This window comes from Mandrillus leucophaeus, unplaced genomic scaffold (genome assembly GCF_000951045.1).
Source record: "Mandrillus leucophaeus isolate KB7577 unplaced genomic scaffold, Mleu.le_1.0 Scaffold595, whole genome shotgun sequence".
NCBI lineage: Eukaryota > Metazoa > Chordata > Mammalia > Primates > Cercopithecidae > Mandrillus > Mandrillus leucophaeus.
The window spans coordinates 1,478,274-1,498,774 of NW_012106419.1; the positions used below are offsets into that span (position 1 = coordinate 1,478,274).

At 54.6% G+C, this 20,501-nt stretch overlaps 2 protein-coding genes across 4 annotated transcripts in view; one reads left to right on the forward strand and one right to left on the reverse strand.

The window, feature by feature from the left end:
* The window catches only part of ACAA1 (acetyl-CoA acyltransferase 1), a 13,938-nt gene extending 8,064 nt beyond the window's left edge, over positions 1 to 5,874 (forward strand). The window contains exons 5-10 of one of the 2 annotated variants that reach the window (XM_011999508.1): positions 751 to 831; positions 1,921 to 2,111; positions 2,275 to 2,454; positions 2,735 to 2,790; positions 2,906 to 3,051; positions 5,466 to 5,874. In XM_011999508.1, the coding sequence (XP_011854898.1) occupies positions 751 to 831; positions 1,921 to 2,111; positions 2,275 to 2,454; positions 2,735 to 2,790; positions 2,906 to 3,051; positions 5,466 to 5,541 (730 nt within the window). In that variant the 3' untranslated portion in view covers positions 5,542 to 5,874. The remainder of the gene's footprint in view (positions 1 to 750; positions 832 to 1,920; positions 2,112 to 2,274; positions 2,455 to 2,734; positions 2,791 to 2,905; positions 3,052 to 5,465) is intronic. The other variant, XM_011999509.1, reaches the window with a different exon arrangement.
* The window catches only part of DLEC1 (deleted in lung and esophageal cancer 1), a 66,645-nt gene continuing 51,994 nt past the window's right edge, over positions 5,851 to 20,501 (reverse strand). The window contains exons 21-37 of one of the 2 annotated variants that reach the window (XM_011999506.1): positions 20,010 to 20,120; positions 18,936 to 19,066; positions 18,220 to 18,402; positions 16,808 to 16,878; positions 16,207 to 16,358; positions 14,103 to 14,221; positions 13,582 to 13,652; positions 11,984 to 12,189; positions 11,753 to 11,869; positions 11,542 to 11,667; positions 11,340 to 11,434; positions 11,030 to 11,114; positions 10,607 to 10,825; positions 7,972 to 8,133; positions 6,800 to 6,953; positions 6,387 to 6,510; positions 5,851 to 6,292 (exon numbers count right to left, since the gene is read on the reverse strand). In XM_011999506.1, coding sequence (XP_011854896.1) covers positions 6,169 to 6,292; positions 6,387 to 6,510; positions 6,800 to 6,953; positions 7,972 to 8,133; positions 10,607 to 10,825; positions 11,030 to 11,114; positions 11,340 to 11,434; positions 11,542 to 11,667; positions 11,753 to 11,869; positions 11,984 to 12,189; positions 13,582 to 13,652; positions 14,103 to 14,221; positions 16,207 to 16,358; positions 16,808 to 16,878; positions 18,220 to 18,402; positions 18,936 to 19,066; positions 20,010 to 20,120 — 2,250 coding nt within the window. In that variant the 3' untranslated portion in view covers positions 5,851 to 6,168. The remainder of the gene's footprint in view (positions 6,293 to 6,386; positions 6,511 to 6,799; positions 6,954 to 7,971; positions 8,134 to 10,606; positions 10,826 to 11,029; positions 11,115 to 11,339; positions 11,435 to 11,541; positions 11,668 to 11,752; positions 11,870 to 11,983; positions 12,190 to 13,581; positions 13,653 to 14,102; positions 14,222 to 16,206; positions 16,359 to 16,807; positions 16,879 to 18,219; positions 18,403 to 18,935; positions 19,067 to 20,009; positions 20,121 to 20,501) is intronic. The other variant, XM_011999505.1, reaches the window with a different exon arrangement.

Below are 20,501 nucleotides of genomic sequence, written 5' to 3' on the forward strand. Positions count from 1 at the left end.
AAAAAAAAAAAAGAAAAAAAGAAAAGTATGTGGCATTTGTGTGGAACATCTTAGCTTCTCTGAGCCTCTGGGCCATCCCCAGGGTCTGTGGGTCAGGAGTCCTGGATCCACTAGATATGTGAGGAGACTAAGGCTTGGAGAGGGGCAGTGCCGTGGCTTCTTTCACATACTGTATCTTCAAGGGAAGCCGATAAAGCCAGAAGCCCAGGCTGGAAGGCCTAGCTGTGGCTCTAGGTTCTCAGGATAAGCATAGACACCAGCCAAGGTGACCAGGAAGCCTAGGTTTGGCCTTTCTGGAGGAGATTTGGGAGTCCTCATCTCCCTACATTGCAGCAGTTTTCCTTGAGGCATAGAAGAAGCTGGCCAGGAGTAGCCAGTTAGTGCCCCCACCCAAGCCCTCCCCTGCTCCTTTTCTCCCCTGCGCTGAGGCAGCTCACCCAGGGAACAAACTCTTTTTTGCAACTGCCCCCATGCAGGCTGCCCTATCACTTGGAGAAAGTCTCTTTGGTGTATGAGCTTCTCAGGATCTGGCCAGCATTGCTGACTTCCCTATCTGTGCTTTTATATCCACCCTCAGGGAAGGCTGTACCATATCCTGAGTCATCACTACTGTCTGTGGCATGGACTGCCCTTACATCCTCTCCTGCTTACAGCCTTGGGAATCCAGAGTTCTAAGCACAGCTCTACAGCCTGGTCCCTTCCTCTAGGCTGTCAGACCAATGCCCACACTATATGCTGTTTGTGTTCTAGGATAACCTCTGAGAATGTGGCTGAGCGGTTTGGCATTTCAAGGGAGAAGCAGGATACCTTTGCCCTGGCTTCCCAGCAGAAGTGAGTACTGCTTGGGGAGGAATGTTTAAAGGGCTGGAGAGTGAGGTTTTGAGTCTATCCTAAGTGGTCTGAAGTGGCACCGTTTTGTAGTTACCGCTGGGCAGTGAGTGCTTTCCAGGCCTCGTGCCACCCAGGTTGGGGGTGGGAAGTGGGAAGTGTCAGGGCCACTGTGAGTTGGTAGTACTTCCAGGTTCTATTACTGTCTGTTCACCCTGACTTTGCCCTAGCTAGGCCTCAGTTTCCCCCTCTGTTCTTTTCTGGCTGTGGTTTGCAGATTGGACATTGTGGGAGTCCAGTCCTGGAGCGTGGGGCCAGGAATGTTAGGGACCCTGGCACCCTAGCTTCTGGACCATGCTGGGTCTGTGGCAGCATCCTAAGGCAAGAACTGGGGATGATATCAGAGAAACCCCAGGGGCTCAGGCAGGCTAACATTGGCAAGTCCGGCCTGTCCAGAGAGAGGGCAGCAAAAGCAGGAGTGGTATCTGGGCCAGCTTGGCTTCCCTGAGGCAGTGATTCTTAGCCACTTTGGGTCACATAACCGTTTGAAAATGTGTTGGAAGCCTTAGATTCCTTCCACTGGAATGTCCCTGGGCACTTAATATGCTGCACATGTTTGTATTCCCTTAAATACCTTGTGCTTTAAAACTGCTTAAATAAAAAATACATGAGTAGTTTAGTATATGTCACTTTAAATAGGTGGAAACTGGTGAGTAGATGACATCGAACTGTTAAGTTTGAGCAGAAAAGTTGGCAGAACCCAGCACAAATATTTCTGGGGTTCCATCCTCAGTTTAGCAGAGAGAGCCAAGCAGGCTTAGTCCCTCTCAGACAAAGGGCTCTAAGTGGAGGCACCACCTCCAAACACCCTTGCCCCTTTTGAGGCTGGGATTGGCCACGATCTGGAGGTCTAGGGCTGATGGTGAAGTAGGCCCTGTAAGGCCTTGGCCGTGCCCTCAGAGCTCCCCCAAAGTCCAGCATGTCCCTGAATTTAGCAGCCTAAGCTTGCATCTACCCAAATGGATAGGGGTTGGGGGCAGGGAGGAAGATAACCCTAAGGGAGCTGAGCCTGGCTGTCCATGGTGCTGGCAGGGCAGCAAGAGCCCAGAGCAAGGGCTGTTTCCAAGCTGAGATTGTGCCTGTGACCACCACGGTCCATGATGACAAGGGCACCAAGAGGAGCATCACTGTGACCCAGGATGAGGGTATCCGCCCCAGCACCACCATGGAGGGCCTGGCCAAACTGAAGCCTGCCTTCAAGAAGGACGGTTCTACCACAGCTGGTGAGACTGGTCTGGGGTGCGGGTGTGAGAAAGGAGGCCATGGCCATGCTGGGTGCTGTACTCTGGGAACCTGGAACAGACCCCTCTGCAAAGCAGAAGTGGGAGGGCTGGGATCTCCTCAGCCCCACCCTGATGCCTTCTTACCCCAACAATTTGCCCCTAGGAAACTCTAGCCAAGTGAGTGATGGGGCAGCTGCCATCCTGCTGGCCCGGAGGTCCAAGGCAGAAGAGTTGGGCCTTCCCATCCTTGGGATCCTGAGGTCCTATGCAGTGGTTGGGGTCCCACCTGACATCATGGGCATCGGACCTGCCTACGCCATCCCTATAGCTTTGCAAAAAGCAGGTAAGGTGGCTCCTTCACATCGTATCTGGGTCCCACCTGGATCCTGCAGCTGCCCTGCATGCTGTTGCCAGGGGCATGAGGGTGGTCCTGTGGGTGCTGCAGAGTGGAGGTGGGGCAGGCTAGTGTCCCATACTCCAAGCCCTTCCTGACCCCACAGCTGCGACTGGCTCACCCTTTTGGAAGAGACACATACCAGGCAGCCTGTAGGCCCGTGGATGGGGCGGGTCCCAGGGGAGGCAGACGGCCAGTGTGTCAGTTCAGGTCTCTGCCTTGCCTGCAGGGCTGACAGTGAGTGACGTGGACATCTTTGAGATCAATGAGGCCTTTGCAAGCCAGGTGAGCCCTTGTTTCTCAATGTTGCCTTGGCCCTGGACAGCCGAGGTGGAGTGAGCAGGCAAGTGGTGCAGGGGAGGGGTAAGAGGGCTGTAGCTGATGATCTGCCTCCTTCCAGGCTGCCTACTGTGTGGAGAAGCTACGACTCCCCTCTGAGAAGGTGAACCCTCTGGGCGGTGCAGTGGCCTTAGGGCACCCATTGGGCTGCACTGGGGCACGACAGGTCATCACGCTGCTCAACGAGCTGAAGCGCCGTGGGAAGAGGTAAGGCTTTGCTCCTGGCAGTGGGGTCATGGGGAGATACCCAAGCCAGGGCACCTGAGGGGCAGGGGATAGAGGTAGGTGGGTTTTGGATCATAATCTCGACAGACACAGTCCTGAGCGCCGTAATCCCAAATGTTGAAATCCCAAAAGATCAAAGTCCGTAAGGTCTTGGCTGGTCCAAAGGTAGTGAGTTATCTTGATTGTTCAGTTACAGATCAATCTCCTTATTCTACTCTTTACCTCCTTCTTACTTCTACACTTGACTAGTCAAGCAGAAAGATCCTTACTGTCTAAAATCCCAAAAAATCACAATCTGAAAAGATTAAAATCCTGAATGTTGAAATCCTAATGTTGAATTCATGTTATGAATTCTAGAGAAGGGATTAGTGCATTTTCCACCGTATGTAGAATACTGCATCATATTAGTTACACCATGTAACTAATTGTCTTATTAGGAAATTAAGTATGGTTTAAGGAGATGTGAATGGGTGCTAAGTTGACAAGGAATGGACTTAATTTTGGGAATACCTAGAAACCTGACAAAGTAATGTTTTGGGTGTATCTGTGAGGGTGTTTGCAGAGGAGGTTAGAGTATGCATCTGAGTGGACCAGGTGGGGAAGATCCGCCCTCAGTGTTGGCAGGCACCATCTAATTGCCTAGGGCCCTGGAGAGAACAAATGCAGAAGTTGAACTGTCTCTCTCAGAGCTGGGACACACTTTCTGCCTTGGACATCAGAAATCTGATTCCATGAAAGTGCATTATCACATTGACTTTGTAAGCCTTGCGCATGTACATAAAAATGTTGAAACTTCCTCAGTAAATGAAGAAGTGTGCTGTTTGTGCACCTGCATTTGTGAAAGATAAAATTTCTCAAGATCTTGGTTCTTTGGGTGACTACTTATGCAGTGCTGACCCATCCCAGGTTGGTTTGTTTTTTGAGACAGGGTCTTACTCCGTTGCCCAGGCTGGAGTGGAGTGGCTCCATCTCAGGCTCACTGCAACCTCTGCTTCCCTAGCTCAAGCAATCCTCCCACCTCGGCCTCCTAAGTAGCTGAGACTATATGTGCGTGCCACCACACTCAGCTAATTTTCTGTATTTTTTGTAGAGACAGGGTTTTGCTATGTTGTCCAGGCTGATCTCGAACTCCGGGGCTCAAGTGATCCTCCCACCTTAGCTTCCAAAGTGCTGGGATTACAGGTGTGAGCCACAGTGCCTGGCTCCATCAGTTTTTGATCAGTCTCATCAAAAGACATAGGTTGTCCCTCATGGTATTCATATGACTGCAGTTATAAAGCTGGGTGCACACGATTACCAGCCATTTATACAGTTTGCTTTTTAACCTATTTATGAATACAGTTTGTCTATTTATAATTGTTATACTCCTGTGACTATTGTTAGCATACCTGAGTGTTTATGTCTGTAAAAATTTGTAATTATTGCCTATTTTACTGTGTAAAGTAGCCTGTGAAGTGTTCTGTTGTTTTTGTTTCTCAAATAAATCCACTTTTAAAAATGTATTTTTTTTTTTTTTTGACATGGAGTCTCACTCTGTTGTCCAGGCTGGATTGCAGTGGTGTGATCTCGGCTCACTGCAACCTCTGCCTTTTGGGTTCAAGCAATTTTCCTGCCTCAGCCTCCCGAGTATCTGGGATTATAGGTGTCTGCCACCACACCCAGTTAAATTTTGTATTTTTAGTGGAGACAGGGTTTCACCATGTTGGCCAGGCTGGTCTTGAACTCCTGACCTCATGATCCACCTGCCTCAGCCTCCCAAAGTGTTGGGATTACAGGTTTGAGCCACTGCACCTGGCCTAAAAATGTAAATATTTTTTAAATCAATCTTTTAAAAAAGTTTTTTTCTAAAATGGGGTCTTGCTATATTGCCCAGGCTGGTCTTGAACTCCTAGGCATAAGTGATCCTCTTGCCTCAGCCTGCTGAATAGCTGGGACTACAAGTAGATGCCACCATGCCAGGCTTCCAAATTATTTTTTCCAGAATTATATTTTCTAGATTTTGGTCTTTTAGGATAGTGATTTTCAGGATTTTAGACTTTAGGGGTTTTTGTTCTTCCAGGATTTCAACATTTGGGATGATTGCGTTTGGGACTGTGTCTTTTGGGATTATGATCGGTCCCTGGGGAGGGGAACATGCACACAGAAACACCCTGAACTGAGGATGTAGGGGCATGATCCCTGTTTTCCCTGAGGGCCAGCCTTGAAAGGGATACTAGCCTGCAGTGGGCATCTGCCACCGTGTGTGTGCCCAAGTGGGAGGCCAGGGTACTGCTTGCCCACAGATCTGGTCTGATGGTTTTGCATCCTACTTGTCCATGAAGTCCTTCTGGCTCAGCCTGGTCTGGAGGTAACTTGGTGGGTGCCTTTGCCCAGCCAATTAAGTTTTGTTTTCACAGGGCATACGGAGTGGTGTCCATGTGCATCGGAACTGGAATGGGAGCCGCTGCTGTCTTTGAATACCCTGGGAACTGAGTGAGGTCCCAGGCTGGAGGCGCTACGCAGACAGTCCTGCTGCTGTAGCAGCAAGGCAGCAACACTACAGAAGCAAAACCACATGAGAAAACTCAGCACTGGTGGTGGTGGCAGTGGACAGATCAAGGCACTTCAACTCATTTGGAAAATGTGAACACTGATGACATGGTATAGGAGTGGGTAGGGTGTTGAGCCACGCATCAGACCCTCTTTAGCTGTGCAAGACAAAAGCAGCCTGGGTCATCCAGGCCACAAGGCCATGGTTAATTCTTAGGGCAAGGCGAATTCATGGATGAGAAGTGCAATGGGCATAGTAAAACTGCATGAATTTATCTTAGTGGCTGTGGTTTTTTTCCAAGGCTAATTTTGCCATACTGGTCTTTGCTATGCAATGAGTAGTGATTCTCAATGCGGTGCTCTCTACTGTGGTGTAGCCTATCCTTTGTGTTAGCTCTGAGGACATATCATGAAGGCCTAGGCTGAGACCATTGTGGAAGGGGGTTCTTCCATTCCAGGAGCTGCCCAGAGGTCCCCAGGTCTGTGTCTTTGTGCTGAAGATCTGCTCCTAATCCCTGGGCAATGTTTATTCTCCAGCTGGGGCCTAGGGCTGAGGGCTGGGGCGGAGCCTCAGGGCTGGTGAGGCAACATGTATCTCTCATCATAAGAGCCTTGGCCCCGGAGCCGCAGGGTGCAGGACTTCTCACCAAGCACACCTTCCACCACCATCGTGGACTCGTACAGCTCACTACTCCTGTGGGGAGCATGTAGGGGCTGAGGTTAGGAGGGGCCTGGGCATGGGGTCCAGGCCCTATGGGCAGTTTGGGGGAGGTTGGAAGGGGCTGTACCTGGCAGTGAAGAAAACCTGCAAGGCGATGGAGGTTGGGGGTGCATTGGCGGATCGTGCTTCTAGCAGCCCACTGCTTGGGGAGACGCCGAAGGCCACAGCGGCCTTGGGTGGCTCCTGCTGGCCTGCACCAAAGGGTAGGGAAGACACATGAGTGCAGGCAGCCCCATGTACTGCCACAAGAAGACTTCACCCTCCCCCAGGCCTGCATCTCTGGTCTTGCTCAGCACTGCAAGGCAGGGCAAGCCTGAGATCATGTGGAATTGGGGGACTGGCTGTTCTGCAGAAATTCCAAGTGGTGCCTGCCCTGGGAGCCAGCATGCAAGGACAGGGCACAGGGGCCCCCTTCCTGGGGGTCTTCTCTTGTCACAACCCTGTAGGGGAACAGTGGGTAGGTGGGAGAGTAGGACATACCCATCAGCATAGTCCAGTAGCTTCGGCAGCCGCTCAGGTTCATCAGGTAGACCTCCCGGACTCGCTGCTGGCTCACAAAGCAGGTCCCAAAGTCCACCCAGCTGGTGGAGAGCTGCAGCTCAGGCACGGCCACCACGGCCCGCAGGGGCACCACCTGTGGGAGACCAGGCAACCTTGTCCATTCTGGGTGGGCTGTGAGCCAGGGCCTCTGGGACACAGGGAACCCTGCAGACCCCAAGTGCTGATGCTCCTGAGGAAAACGGGAAGTGCCCAGCAGTTGGCAGGGGGCCAGTGCCACCTTCGAAGGCCACAGGCTGCTACTGGGAGTCTGCGCAGGGAAAGGGCCAGGGTGATGCCATCCATTCCCCCGCTGTCCCTGCCTCCCTAACTCATAAAGCTCCAGTCCCTGCACCCTGGCTGGTTGGGCTGCCCTCCTTCACCCCTCCTCCTACTATGGTGGCCCCCAAGGCCCATCCCTCAGCTTCTCTCAGGCCCTGGACCATTTGTTTGTGTCCCTTGGCCGCAGGCCTCACCTGTGCCCTGCTCTATCTCCTGGCAGCCACTGCATCACACTCAGGCGCTGCCATGCACGATCCCATGGCCTCAGTCCCAGCAGCTGCCTGGGTGCCAGGCTGGAGCGCCTCGGCTCCACTGCTGAGCCTCCTGTCCCCGGCCTCTCTGGAGTCCTCCCCAGGCCACTCCTTCACTCCTTACCAGTAGCCCCTGCTCAGCCTCCACACTACGACCTGGTGACCTTCTGGTCCATGGTGCTCGCCCTGGTGCTTGAAACCTAGCAAGCCCCAGGGCTGCCCCTCGCAGCTGCCTCAGGTGCTCACTGTCCCCACCCATCAGGCCTTTCTTTTGGCCTGGCCGTCAACCTGTTTCCCTTTCTTGATTAATCGGTGTACGGGCTTCATGTGCCACCTCCTGCAGGGAGCCTTCCCTGATTTCCCACACTCAGGCCCTCACCTGGCTTTGGGCTCATGAGGCAGGTGAGGGTGGATGGCCCTCATCTCTCTGCACACAGGTCTTCTAGGGGAGACTGAGCACTAGGACAGAGGCAGGGGTTCCTTATTTTAAGGGCCCTGCTAGGGCTTTCTCCTCTGGCCCCAGCAGAACAGAGCCCAGCCTACTTCCACCCTCCTCCACATGTGGGTGGGCCTGGGGCATGCCTGAGTGGTCTGGTTGGTGTACTCCAGGAGCAGGTTCTGAGTAAACACCATCTCTCTCTCTCCACTCGCGCTCTGCTGAATGTCCACCCCAGGCAGCGTCTGGTCGGCCGGGAGCTTCTGATAGGAGAGCAGCTCCAGGGAGAGTGAGAAGGACACGTTCACCTGAGCAGATGTGGACATGGTGTCATCTCCGGCTGCAGAGGGCAGATGGCCACTTCCCCACCTGGAGCTCCATCCTTCTTCCCTCCCAGGCCCAGCCTCTAAGGCCCGGACTGGCCCAGCCCTGCTCAGCCAACAGCCCAGCAGCTCCCCAACCTGGTGCTTTTCATTCCACAAGTGCTGCCCAGCACCTACTCTGCCCAGCACCTTGCTAGTGTCAGGGACAAGTCATGTCTGCCCTCAGAGGTCAGAGGCTAGAGGGGAAGGTACATGAGCAAGCTGCCCTTTACCACTTCAAATTCCCAGAGCTGTGGTTGGACTCAGAGGCAGAGGAAGGACTTGGTCTGTGTGCTGAGGACAGTGAGGAGCCTCTGACAGGTCACTGACCTGGCAGGGAGACAGGCTGCAGACCACACATGAGTGTGATGATGCCATACCAGGGGCTGAGGCTGTAACTGAGGCTGGACAGGATGGAGCTTGGACTCCTGGCTCCCAGCACAGGTCCTTGGTACAAGTTTATCAGAATCAACTGTGAGGCACTTGTTACAAATACAGATTCTTAGGCCTCACCCAGACCTTCACATCTCTGGAGGTGGGGTCTGGGAGCTGCTGCCTTAATAAGCTTTGTCAAGGGTACTAATTTGCTGGGAGCAGTGGCTCACATCTGTAATCCCTTCTTCCCTCCCAGGCCCAGCCCCTGAAGGGAGGTTTTGGGAGGCTGAGGTGGGAGGATTGCTTGAGCCCAGGAGTTGAAGACCAGCCTGGGCAATGTAATGAGACCTTGTCTCTGCAAATAATAGCTGGGCATGGTGGCATATGCCTCTGGTCCAAGCTACTTGGGAGGCTGAGGTGGGAGGATTGCTTGAACCCCCAGGCAGTTGAGGCTTCAGTGAACCATGATCATGCCACTGCACTCCAGCCTGAGTGACACAGCAAGACCCAATCTTAAAAAATAGGCCACTGATTTATTGGCAGGCTTAGACACCGCTGTCCTAAACCAAGATATGGGTGTAGGGATGAAGAAAAGAGAATAGTGTTGGGAGAACTTTAGGAGGGGGCATCCGCAGGGCTTGGTGGCTTGGTCAGAGATCAGTCTACGACAAGGGGTGCCAGAGCTCTGGGCATGAGCAAGGGGGTTAGGAGTGGTATTTGCTGAGACAAAATGCCACCACAAAAAGGAGGCACAGGTGTGGGGCAGGACAAGGTGGGGGAGGGGATGGGGAGTTCACTTTGGACAGGTTGAGTTTGGCTCTAGAGCCTGGGAGATAATTCTGGCCAGGAGCCAGAAACCTGAGCATTGTTAGCTCATGGAGGGTGAGATGCAGCACCATTATGTGATGTCCTTTTTGTGGAACCTTTGGGCTTCCCCAGAGCTGCCAAGGACTTTTAAATGCCTGGTGGCTAACTGCCGTGTCTCCTGGGAAGCTCTGGGGGAATGGAACCTCTGGCTGTGCTCTGAGCCTTGCCCTCCATTTAGCTTGTTGAGGGGAGCAAATGCAAAGTGGGTCAAGGGTGCCATTCTGTCTTCTGCAGATCCGTGTGTGTCCCTGACCTCCATGATGAGGTCCTCAGGGAGTTCCATCACCTAGCCCAGCGTCTAGTACACAGCAGGCCCTCGCTACACAGTGGAGTATACATTGGATAGAGAGAATATGGCTGTTCACTGAGGCTCTGGAAATGGACAAGACAACCCAGAAATGTGCAGAGTGAGGCTAGAGCCTGGCAGAGCTCAAGGGAGCACAGCATGAAGAGAAGCCCTCCAAGGAGAGGAAGAAAGAGGACCTCTGAAGCAGGAGGGGAAGTAGGAAACAGGGCAGGGCTGTCTACCCTCAGCCTGCCTCTGCGCACCCTGGAAGCCCACTGTGCAGATATGGGTGTGTACACACTCAGCCTCCTTCCAGTTGCCTCAGAGACCAGAGGAAGAAGTTGATGGTTTCTACTGAGGTCCTGACATTCCCAAGACCTTCCCCTACCCAACCAACTCTGAAAATACAGGATCCAATTATCACTGAGAATTAGTTAGAAGAGGAAAATTTACATTAGAATCTGGAGTGTCTTACAATTACAGCAACCCCATGGGCTCACCTGAGCTGGGACACAAACCCTGAGCTTGCATAGGAGGACGGAGTCTGTGTGGGAAGGGGAGGTGCCCACAAGGAGTGCATCAGCCTCCGCCAGCATCTCAGCAGTGGGGACTAAGAGGGAAAGGGAAGTCTGGGGACATTTCTGGAACAAGTGCATGCATGAATGTGAACACAATGTCTGGTGTGTCCATGCCCATGTCAGCCACTTGTGCAGAGGTGCTGAATGTGGTCTCTGGTGTGAGCACACCCCCGAGTGTTCATGCAGGGTATGGCAGGGTCAGGCACGCAGTTTGCATCTGGGTGCAAGCACGTGAGGGTGGCGTGCAGGGGTGCTGTCTATACACATGCAAGGGTGTGCCGTCAAGGCAAGGACTGCAGACGCTCCCACTGACCAGCATGTTCTCCTGTGCTGGCAGCACCAGCTGCTTGTCTGCTGAGGCTGTCTCCTCCTCACACTTCTGCTTCTGGCCAGGGCCAGGAACTCTGTGGTCCCGGCTCGCCCCATCTTGGGAAACGGAGAAGGGCCTGGAGACCATGAGCCGGAAGTAGTGTGGGATCTCTGTAGTGTTGGTCAGCTTCAGGTGGTGGGTGATCACCAGCTCACTCAGCACCTGGACAGCCACAGAGGTATGAGGCAGTAGGAGGCAGGGAATGCATCTTGTCTCTCTCTTCAACCTCATGGCTCTAGGGTAGGGCTGGGAGGGCTGGGGGAGGGGACTTGGACTCAGACTATAAGGCCTGAATCCCAGAAGGGCACACAGAGACATCTGAGGTCCAGGTAAGCTGGCAGGGCCAGAGGGTGGCAGCACACTCACCCCAGAGCAGGGCTGCTCGGGAATGAGGTCACTGGCCTGGCACTGGAATTCCATGCTGCCGCCGTAGTCCAGCTCCACACTTAGCCTGCCCAGCAATAGGCATTGTTGGGGCAAGCCAGGCACCTGGGGCCTCCTGGCTGCCCTGACTCTGCTCATCCAGCCTCAGGCCAGCCTTTCCCCGGGCTCCTTTGCTGACTTCTCCCACCCATGCCTGCCCTTTTGCTCTGAGAACCCTGCCTGGCTCCACCAGTGCCTGGTGAGGGTGCACCCCATGGGGATGAAAGGAGATGGGGCACCCCAGCTGACTCACTGTGCAGGCCTCACGTAGCTATGCAGGTCCAGTTTCAGGGGTCCCACCGCAAAGTCCTGCAGGCGATGCCTCTTCCCTGGAATCTCCCTTTCCACCTACTGAGCCCAAGTCTGATCACAGCTGATCCCTGGGCTGAGCAGGCAGCATGCTACCCAGGAGGGAGCAGTGGCTGCGGCCCCCAACCCAGGCCAGAAGAGCTCACCTTGCTGTCCAAGCTCATGAAACCCAGGGCGTAGCCAGTACACTCCACCTTGTGCAGGATCTCAGGGCTGAGCACCATGGGGGTGAAGGAGATGTAGATGGTGCTGCTGCCCCCAGCAGGGACCACCTGGCATGGACACAGCAGCCTTAGCACTGTCCCATGGCCACTGGCTGGCCAATGCAGACAGCTCCCAGCCCCTACCCCAACTCACCACCTGCTTGGGGCTGATACAGTACAGGTGGCCGGATGGCACCCCCTCATGTGCCTGCAGGATGACTGAGATGAGCTTCTGTGACACTCTATTGCTGGCACTGGAGCTGCCCTCAACCTGTCACCAAGGAGTCACGGAGGTTCACGCAGTCACTGAGGTTCAACTAGCCTACTGGCCACACCTCAGTGACCCTCAGTGGCCAGCCTGCCCCACCCCTCCACCCCTGCTCACCGATGAGTCAGTTTCATGGCTGAATTCTGATGAACTGGAGGGGCTTGGGGACCAGAGGAGGCAGCCACCCTCCGAGGTATCGGGGCACACAAGCTCGTTCCCGGCTTGGTCCCGCAGCGGGAAAGGTGGCCCGTAAAACACCAGCAGCTCCACCAGCCGGTCTTCCTTGTCTTCTGGAACGTAGGTCTCCCAATCCAGGCGGATGTCTGGGGCAGATGTGGGGGGCAGGGTGAGGAATTAGGGAGGTACAGACAACCCCTCTGGACCCCTCCTCCTCGTACCCCCAGACAGCGATGACCCGTTCTCCCTTACCTCGGTGGAGGGGGTGCCTCTCTGCCTCTCTAATGCCGCTTCCAGGCAATTCTCATTTAAAATTTTAAAAAAGGCTTTATAGACTTATGCCGTCTGGTTCTATCACCTGAAGTCCTCATGGTCACAAGACCAGGTCTCCATGTCCAGATGCCTGAATGCAGGTGCTTTGCTCTCTCCCCACAGCTGCTTCTCCTTCTAGCCTGTTTGTGGGCAGGCTGGGCTCTCTAACCCCCACACGCCCTTCCTTCTCCCCATCTATCCATCAGCCTATGTCAGCTTTCACGTCCTTCCCCAGCCAGACTAGTCTTTGGGGGCCGCCATCTCCTCCTCTGTCTTGCCAGCATCCTCATCTCTCCCTTCGCACCCACCTGGCAACCCCTGAAAGAACTGAACTGCACCATCCCGCTGAGTACCACTGCAGGAAGTCCCCCAACTGAACAGATTGCCACCCCCATCAATCTGTCCCCAACCTAAACTGGGGCTCCCCATTGCTCTCTCTCCAGCCTGCACCATGGCAATGTCAAGCTGTCCCTGCCCTCCTCCGACACCTCCATCTGCCTCCCCACACCCAGCCGGTGGCCCCACCTCATCTCCCAGAAGCCCCCAAACTGAGAAGTCCCCAAAGTCCTGTCCCAAACATAGACATCTGCCTGCATCAAACCCATCTTCCCCTCCCCTCCTGCCTTCAGTCCGGCTCCCAGCCCTCCTCAGGGGCCAGCGTGGCCAGGGCCCTCTTCAGTGTCACCAGCTCCCTCTCCTAACCCTTCCTCAGACCCAGAGCACTCTTTGTTCCCATATGCTTCCCTGGCCCACATGGGCTTACCCTTCCTCTTAGACTCAGCCTACACTCTGCCTCCCCTCCACAGGGCAGTCTGGCCCCTCAACACCTTCCCCCAGCACTCCGGCCTCCCATTCAGTTGTACGCCACACACTCCACACACTGCAGCCTACAGTCACGTCTGTCCCCTCCGTCAGGAGGGAAGCCCCTTGGCAGAGACCCTGCTGTCCTGTCCCCGCTGTATCCCCAGCAGCTCTCAGCCAGCTCAGGTCCTGCCGGCTGGAGGAATGAGAAAGGGATCCCCTCTCATTGTCTGTTCCTCCACACAGCAACCCTGATGAGAGCAGGGCATCCGTGGGCCCATCCACACCTCTGTAACTACAGGCCCCCTGGACACCTGGGTCCTGTTCATGGGCCATCGGCTTCCCTCCCACCTTCCCTCCTAGCCTGGCTCACCACAAGTCACAGCCTGTGGCGAGAGTCCTGCTTTCTCTCATGCATGTCTTACCACAGGGACTGGAGTTATTCAGGCGAAGGGTGCGGGTAACTGTGTCTCCTCCGGAGAGCTGGGTGCCGAACCTGGAGGCGGACAGACTGGATTCAGTACAGCCACAGCCAGCGTACACCTTGCAGGTGTCTCACTCAAGAATTAATGAGACCCAGGGCTGGGGCTTCCCCAGCTGGCACCAGGTGAGCCGGGCTCTGGGGCTGCCCTGTGCCCTGGCAATCCAACCACCCGCCCTGAGCAGACTACGCTGATTCCAGTTCAGCTGTGCCAGGGGCCCCAGGGCTGGTGCTGACCTCGGGCCACACTGACTACTCGCCACTTCTGCCCCCCGAAATGGTGGTGGCCATGTCCCCTGAGGCCACCTTCCCCCAGGGAAACCCTGGCCTGGAACCTTCTTGTAGGTGGCACCAATGGCCCTAGCCCAGCTGAAGAATAACAAGCCGACGTGGGCAGCCCAGCCCGGAGGCCGGAGGGTTTCAGGGGCTACCAGGGAGCAGAGGCTCAGGCTGAGCATGGAGCACCTGATGGCTGGTTCCTTCTGGGCCTGGTCAGTAGTGTAGGAGGTGGTCCTCAGGGAGCTGACGGGGCAGCCCACCACTGCCATATGCACTGGGATGACTGCCAGCGGCAGGTCTCCCACCTGCAAACACACCCCAGCCCTTTGTCACTCCTGTCACCAGTTGCTACCACATCCCCTCTGGGCAGGGCCTCCACTTGTCCAGCCAGCCCAGGAGGGGCCCCACAGTTTGGTCCCAGCCTCACTGTGTACCACTCCGGCTTCTCTCCCACTTCCCGCCATCTGTACTCTCCCTCCCAGCCAGGCAGCCTGCACAAAGCTCCCAGCCTGAGAACTTTTTTTTTTTTTCTTTTTTTAAATAGACACAGGGTCTTACTATGTTGCCCAGGCTGGTCTCAAACTCCTGGCCTCAAGCAATCTTCCTGCCTCAGCCTCCTAAAGTGTTGGAACTACAAGTGTGAGCCACTGCGCCTGGCAAGCCTGAGGCTCTTCAGCCTCTGGTAGTCCCCTTGATCAAATTTCTGTCTTTTAAATGAAAAGAACTTTATTACTTTTCTCTGCTAATCAAAAGTAATAAATCTTATTTTTTTTAAATATAAGAGTGTGATAATCACCTCCAATCCCACCTCTGCAGCATGACTTGCTATTAGCATTTCAGTGTACAAGTATCCACACTTCTTTCGTGTAGACTCAGATATAAAGGGGGAGCATGCTGCACGTGCCTTTCTTTAATAATCTTTTCTTTTAACAATATAGGATTATAATTATTATTATTATTACTGTTATTATTGAGACAGAGTCTTGCTCCATCGCCCAGGCTGGAGTGCAGTGGCATGATCTCAGTTGACTGTAACCTCTACCTCCTGGGCACAAGCAATTCTCCCACCTCAGCCTCCTGAATAGCTGGGACCAGAGATATGTGCCATCACGCCCGGCTAATTTTTGTATTTTTTGTAGAGAAGGGGTTTTGCCATGTTGCCCAGGCTGCTCTCAAACTCCTGAGCTCAAGACATCCACCCACCTCAGCCTTCCAAAGTGCTGGGATTACAGGCATGAACCACTGCACCCAGCCAACAACATAGGATTAATTTTTACTAATAAAGAGTTTGCGGCGTCATGTAACACGCTGTGCAGAATTCCCTTAGGGATGTGGCCCAATGTCTGTACCCACTCCTCTACTGACAGACATGGAGAAGGGGGGCTCAAAGTACCCATTCCCCTGTACCTTCACCAACAACTTTTAAACCTTGCTAATGTGTCAAAACCAGTATTTTGTGGCTCTTGTATTTTGCATTTCTTTAATCATCAGTGGTGGTGACAGATTTTAATATGTTTATTGGCCGTCTGTATTTGTCTTTCTTGGAGTTGTTTATTCAAACCTTGCCCACTTGGGATACTTTTCCCCAGCTTCCTGTTATTTCAGATCCCTTTTTATGTTAACATGATCAATTCTTTGTCATACATCACACACACAATTTAAAGCAAATATCTACTACAATTAATCTGTTCAATTTACTAAACAGTTCATGAAAATCTTCTATTTAACAACTTAACGGTAGGATAACGTATGCATGTTTCATCCCTCCAGACTAAATTAGGGGCGCCTTGCTGGTTACCTTATTCTTCCCTGTATCCTCCACAGTACAGTGGCCCACACAGGAACCCACACACAATAGATGCTCCATTTATGCTGAGTGCTGGAGCAATTAAATGGACCCCTGGGTGAGCCCCACCGAGGGCGGGGCAAGGACGTGGCTCTGGGAGGCTGCTACTGTCCCTGCACTCCATACTCCCTACTCCAGCTCTTGGGTCCTGGCCCAGGCAGGCAGCCTACTGTCTCCTCTTCCCTCCTCGATATGGCCCCAGCCCTGCACCTCCTGGGAAAAGGTGTGGAAAGTTCTACTGCTTACGAGGACCCCTCCTGCCTAAAATGCCTCAGCTAGAACACCAGAGGCTGCCTCAGACACGAACGCCTCGGTGGGCATTGTGTTTCAACCTGGTGAGGTTTGAGAGTCTGAGGGCCAGGTGTTGGAGGGGAGAGAGGCTGAAGGCGAGGGCTGGGCAGACTCCCCACTCCCCCAGGCCACTGCCCTCCTGTGTGCCCTTACCGTGCAGATGAGGTTGTCCCAGTACTCGCCCCACATGTTGGCACAGCCTGTGATGTCAATGCACAGCTGCTGGTAGGGCCCCAGCATGCCCTGGGAAATGTGAGGGAAGAAAGCAGCTCCTTTCCCGTGGGATAGCATGCTCTCCATAAAATCTGGGAAAGAACCGCAACTCTGGGAATTCACAGGAATGGGGCTGGGAGTGAGGCCCAAACCCTCGGGTGTGAGCAAAGCACTGCCCCCGACAAGCCACCCTTCAGCCTCTCCTTGGTCAGGCCACATGTGCCCTCCTCCTGGGAACCCGGAATCCAGGGGCAAGCTACTCAAAGTCCTGTGCGGTCAGCCTCTCTACTGCCTGAGAGGCCGGGTCCCTCCCTCATGAGCCACTGCCCATCCCAGATGGAGTCCAGGCCCTGTGCATAAGCCTGTGCCCTAGAAGGGAAGTGGCCTCAACAGGAAGAGGCAGTCAGGTGGAGAGCCTTGGCCATCTGAGAGCGGTCTCTGGTCCTGGTCCTGCTCCCTGGCAGCCTCCGGCCCACATCCACAGAAGGCCATTGCTCTGGCCATGGCCTGGGCCCCGAAGCCCCACCCTGGTGGCGCTTACCCAGCTGCTCTCGCTTGGCCAGGTGCTCTTGCATCCGCACTGTCTTTAGCAGGGCAGGAGGCATGTCGGGACTTTACAAGTGGAGACACAGAAATAGTATCAAGTCAGACAAGCCTGTCCCAAGACCTGAGCCAGGTTCTAGAGCAACCAGCATTCTACCAGGTGCCCAGCAGAGGAAGGTGGCCCTGCCTGCTCTTCCCAGGGGAGGGTGGGCCAGTTCTCTCCTTTACCTCCTTCTCTGGTCTTTGCTCCCACTGTACCCCTACCATTCAAACATCCCCAGCTGTAGGCCACCCGCCAGCTGCAGGGATTACCTCCCCAGAAACCCAGGCAGGCTCTGAAGCAGGACTCCCTGCCCACAGGCTCTGTGCCATGGTTACTCCTGGACGCAAACCCAGCCCAGACTCCCCATCTCTAGCCCAGAATTCTGCAACAGGCCCATTTCCAGTTTTTCTTGCTGACATCTGTCCAGCACTGGGTACACACTAGCTTTTCACAATAGAAAGTTAATGCCTTATAAACCGTTCATGGCTCCCCTTCCACCCATAGCAGTGGTTTCGAAGTTGGGCCCTCTTGCTTCACTAGATTAGGTGGTGAGGTGTCTACACAGTGGGGATTACGAAAAAAAAGTCCTAAATTATAATGTTTGATTTCAAGTTAGAGATTTGCAAAATTCCTGAATATTTAACAATCAGTTCTCCTGAACCAGTGCTAGCTGGTTCTGGCACACCTCTGTGTGTGTGTGTGTGTGTGTGTGTGTGTGTGTGTGTATGAGCATGTATGTGTGTGCATGTGTATACTTGTGTCTGTGTATGCATATGTGTATATGCATGTGTGTACATGCACACACGTGTGTATGTGTATGCATGTGTATATGTATGTGTGCATGCATGTGTGGGTATATGTACATGTGTATGTGTGTGTGTGTGTCTGTGTATGTGTAAGCAGCACTCTAGATCTTGCCTCTGTCCTTACACATAGCAGCTTTGCTGATCAGTGTCTTATCTATGGGGCACCCCATCTCACTCTCCACATGTCAGCCCAAACACGCTATCAGTGGTCCCTGAAGACTCCCTGCTCCTGAACTCTTCCTCCCACCCCTTGGCCTGCACAGTTCCTTCTGTCTACAGTAACCGCTCCCTCCCCACAGGCCCATCTGCCTGGTCCATCAGAAGCCTCCACTCCAGTAGGCCAGGCTTAGGACAAGGGGCCACAATCCCAGCCTCTCCTACAGGCCCACTCAGGGCCTGAGAGGTGGACAGCAGGAGCCATTTCCTCTCTGCCTGTCCCCAAGTCTACACTCCCATCTCTCACACCGTCCGGCCACTGGCCACCTAAGCCACAGAGAGACTCAACAGGGTACACCCCATCCAGCTTCATCTGCCCTGGGAAATAAAAGAAGCAAGACTTACAGGCTGGTCTTTTTGCTCAGGCTGTTTTGGGGACTCCCGAAGTACTCAAACTCGAGGGAGAAAGGGGTCTGTATTGGGGAGTGATTGGTGAGAATGAGCTGGCGATTCACACGGGTCCTCAGTGGCACCGTTGAGCCAAAGTCCAGGCGGAGCTCCTTTGGGTGGTCTGGCCACTGCTCTGTGCTGAAAACACTGTCCTGTGTCCATTGTACCATGTAACACGCCACCCTTGGCCCTGCCCAGACAGCTATCTTGGGTGGACGTGCAGAAGCTGCCCAGACACCAGGCTTCATCCTCAGACTCCTGTTTCATTGAGCTGCCAATCACAGACCCACCTTTCCTGCCCGCCCATGATGCTGAGAGAGGCCTCAAACTCTGCACAAACTGTCCCTGGCCAGGGGCGAGCTGGCCTGGCTCCCAGTTGCTGGGCCTCATGGGGGCAAGCCCAGGATACCTACAGCCCTGTCCCCTGCCATCTCCCGCCTGTCTGGGCACCATGCCTCCAAGTGTGTGGAGGGAGACCACACAGAGGGCAGGGACGGGGTAAAGGGAGCTGTCCCTACAGGAGTGGTGAATGGCCGCAATAACACTGTGGCATTTCCTGGCTGCAGGAATCGGATGGGCGCAGACTGACACCACAGTGCGTGCCGGTCCCAGGTGCAGTTGCCTCATTTCTCAGGCCACTGCCACCCCCAGACCCCCAACCCTGGGCTCACCTGCAATCAGAGCTCTCCTTAGAGATGGCGATGGCCACTTGCAGTCCCTGGGGCTTCCCAGAAATGCCTAGAACCAGTGGCTTCTTCATGCCTGACACGTGACAAGGGAGGGCCAGATGGGTCAGCTGTTCCTGTAAGAAAGCCCATGCAGGGGTCAGACCAGGCCTGGGGCCTCTGAAGATCAGCCCAGATGGTCTTCCGCAGCACAGGGGATTGCGGTGGAGGGGTCAACATGAAGGCCTTGACCTCTGGCCAGGCTCATCTCCAGTCCCTCCAGTGAGCCCAGCCAGTCGGCCCGCCCTCGGCCCCAGGAGGCCTGGCCCTTTCCTCAAGGGCTTATGGCTGTCTGAGTCTGCCCCAAATATCTGGGCATGCCCACTTGAAGGGAGATCCCTCAGAGAGGGCCTCTGGAGAAGCTGCACACTTCCTCTGATGAAGCTGCTACCCCAGAAATCAAACCCTCCCTGAGCAAGATCTGTTCCACACCCGGGCCTGCCTGTCTGTTGTCCCAGAGCTCAGGCCGGCCATCCCCATATTTGCCAGTGGGAACTGAGACCTGAGTCTGCAAGTCTCTGCAAGGAGGAAGTTTCTTTTCCCACAAGAACCACAAAGGGACAGATAGGAACGGCCCTAGGACTGAGCATATTCCACCCTGATGGCCTTCCTCTGGGCCACTCCAGGGGAAAACCTCTGTACCAGTTAGCCTCCAAGCAGTACCTGGCACAGTGCCTGCTGTGAGCAACAGCTCTGCCCTGGACTCTCTGGGCAAATCAGAAAGCTGGGCCCAGCTGTGGCCACAGAGAATGGCCTGGGGAGGGCAAAAGCTCATGCCAAAGGCCAGGCATGGCCAGTGGGTCTCAGGGCACATCCAGGCCTGCTCCAGGCTCTCTGACCATGTGTCCCTAGGGAGCAGACACAGCAGGAATGGGGACCCCAGAACCAAATGCAAGAAATCTCTTCCCCACCCACAAGAACCAGCAGTGTGGCCTAAGCTAGGGACTCCCTGGGGGCACAGGTGCATAAGGTTGGCAGGGTGCCTTCCCAGTCACTCGGGCCCTACATTGCCTTACTCACCTGGGTATGAGCAGTCAACTCCAACTTCAGCTGGCACTCCTCGCTGGGGCCCAGCAGGCCATGTCTGGGGGAGACTGTCACCATGCAGGAATCTGCTTGGTGCCCTAGGAGCTGGCAGACATGAGTGAGACTGTTGGCATTTACTGGGCTCCCAGAATGGACCAGTATCCAGAGAGCGCTCAGCACTGCTGCATGCAATGCTAGAGACTGGCAGACTGGGGCCCGCAGCAAAACTGACAGGGCTGGGTGCTCACTTCTGGGGATAAACCAGGGGTCCCTTCTCCTCTCCTCCCCAACCCTGGATGGAATTTACCACTTGCTGGGAGGTTGTCTGGACTAAAGAAACTGCCCTTGAAGGCCCCGAGGGATGGGCAGCAGAAGGCAGATGCTTCTGGTGCACATGGATCTGGCCTTACGTCCCACAACACTCAGAGCTCCCTAGTCAGCCACAGGCAGGAGCAGCACCACAACTGGGCTCCAACAGCTACCTGG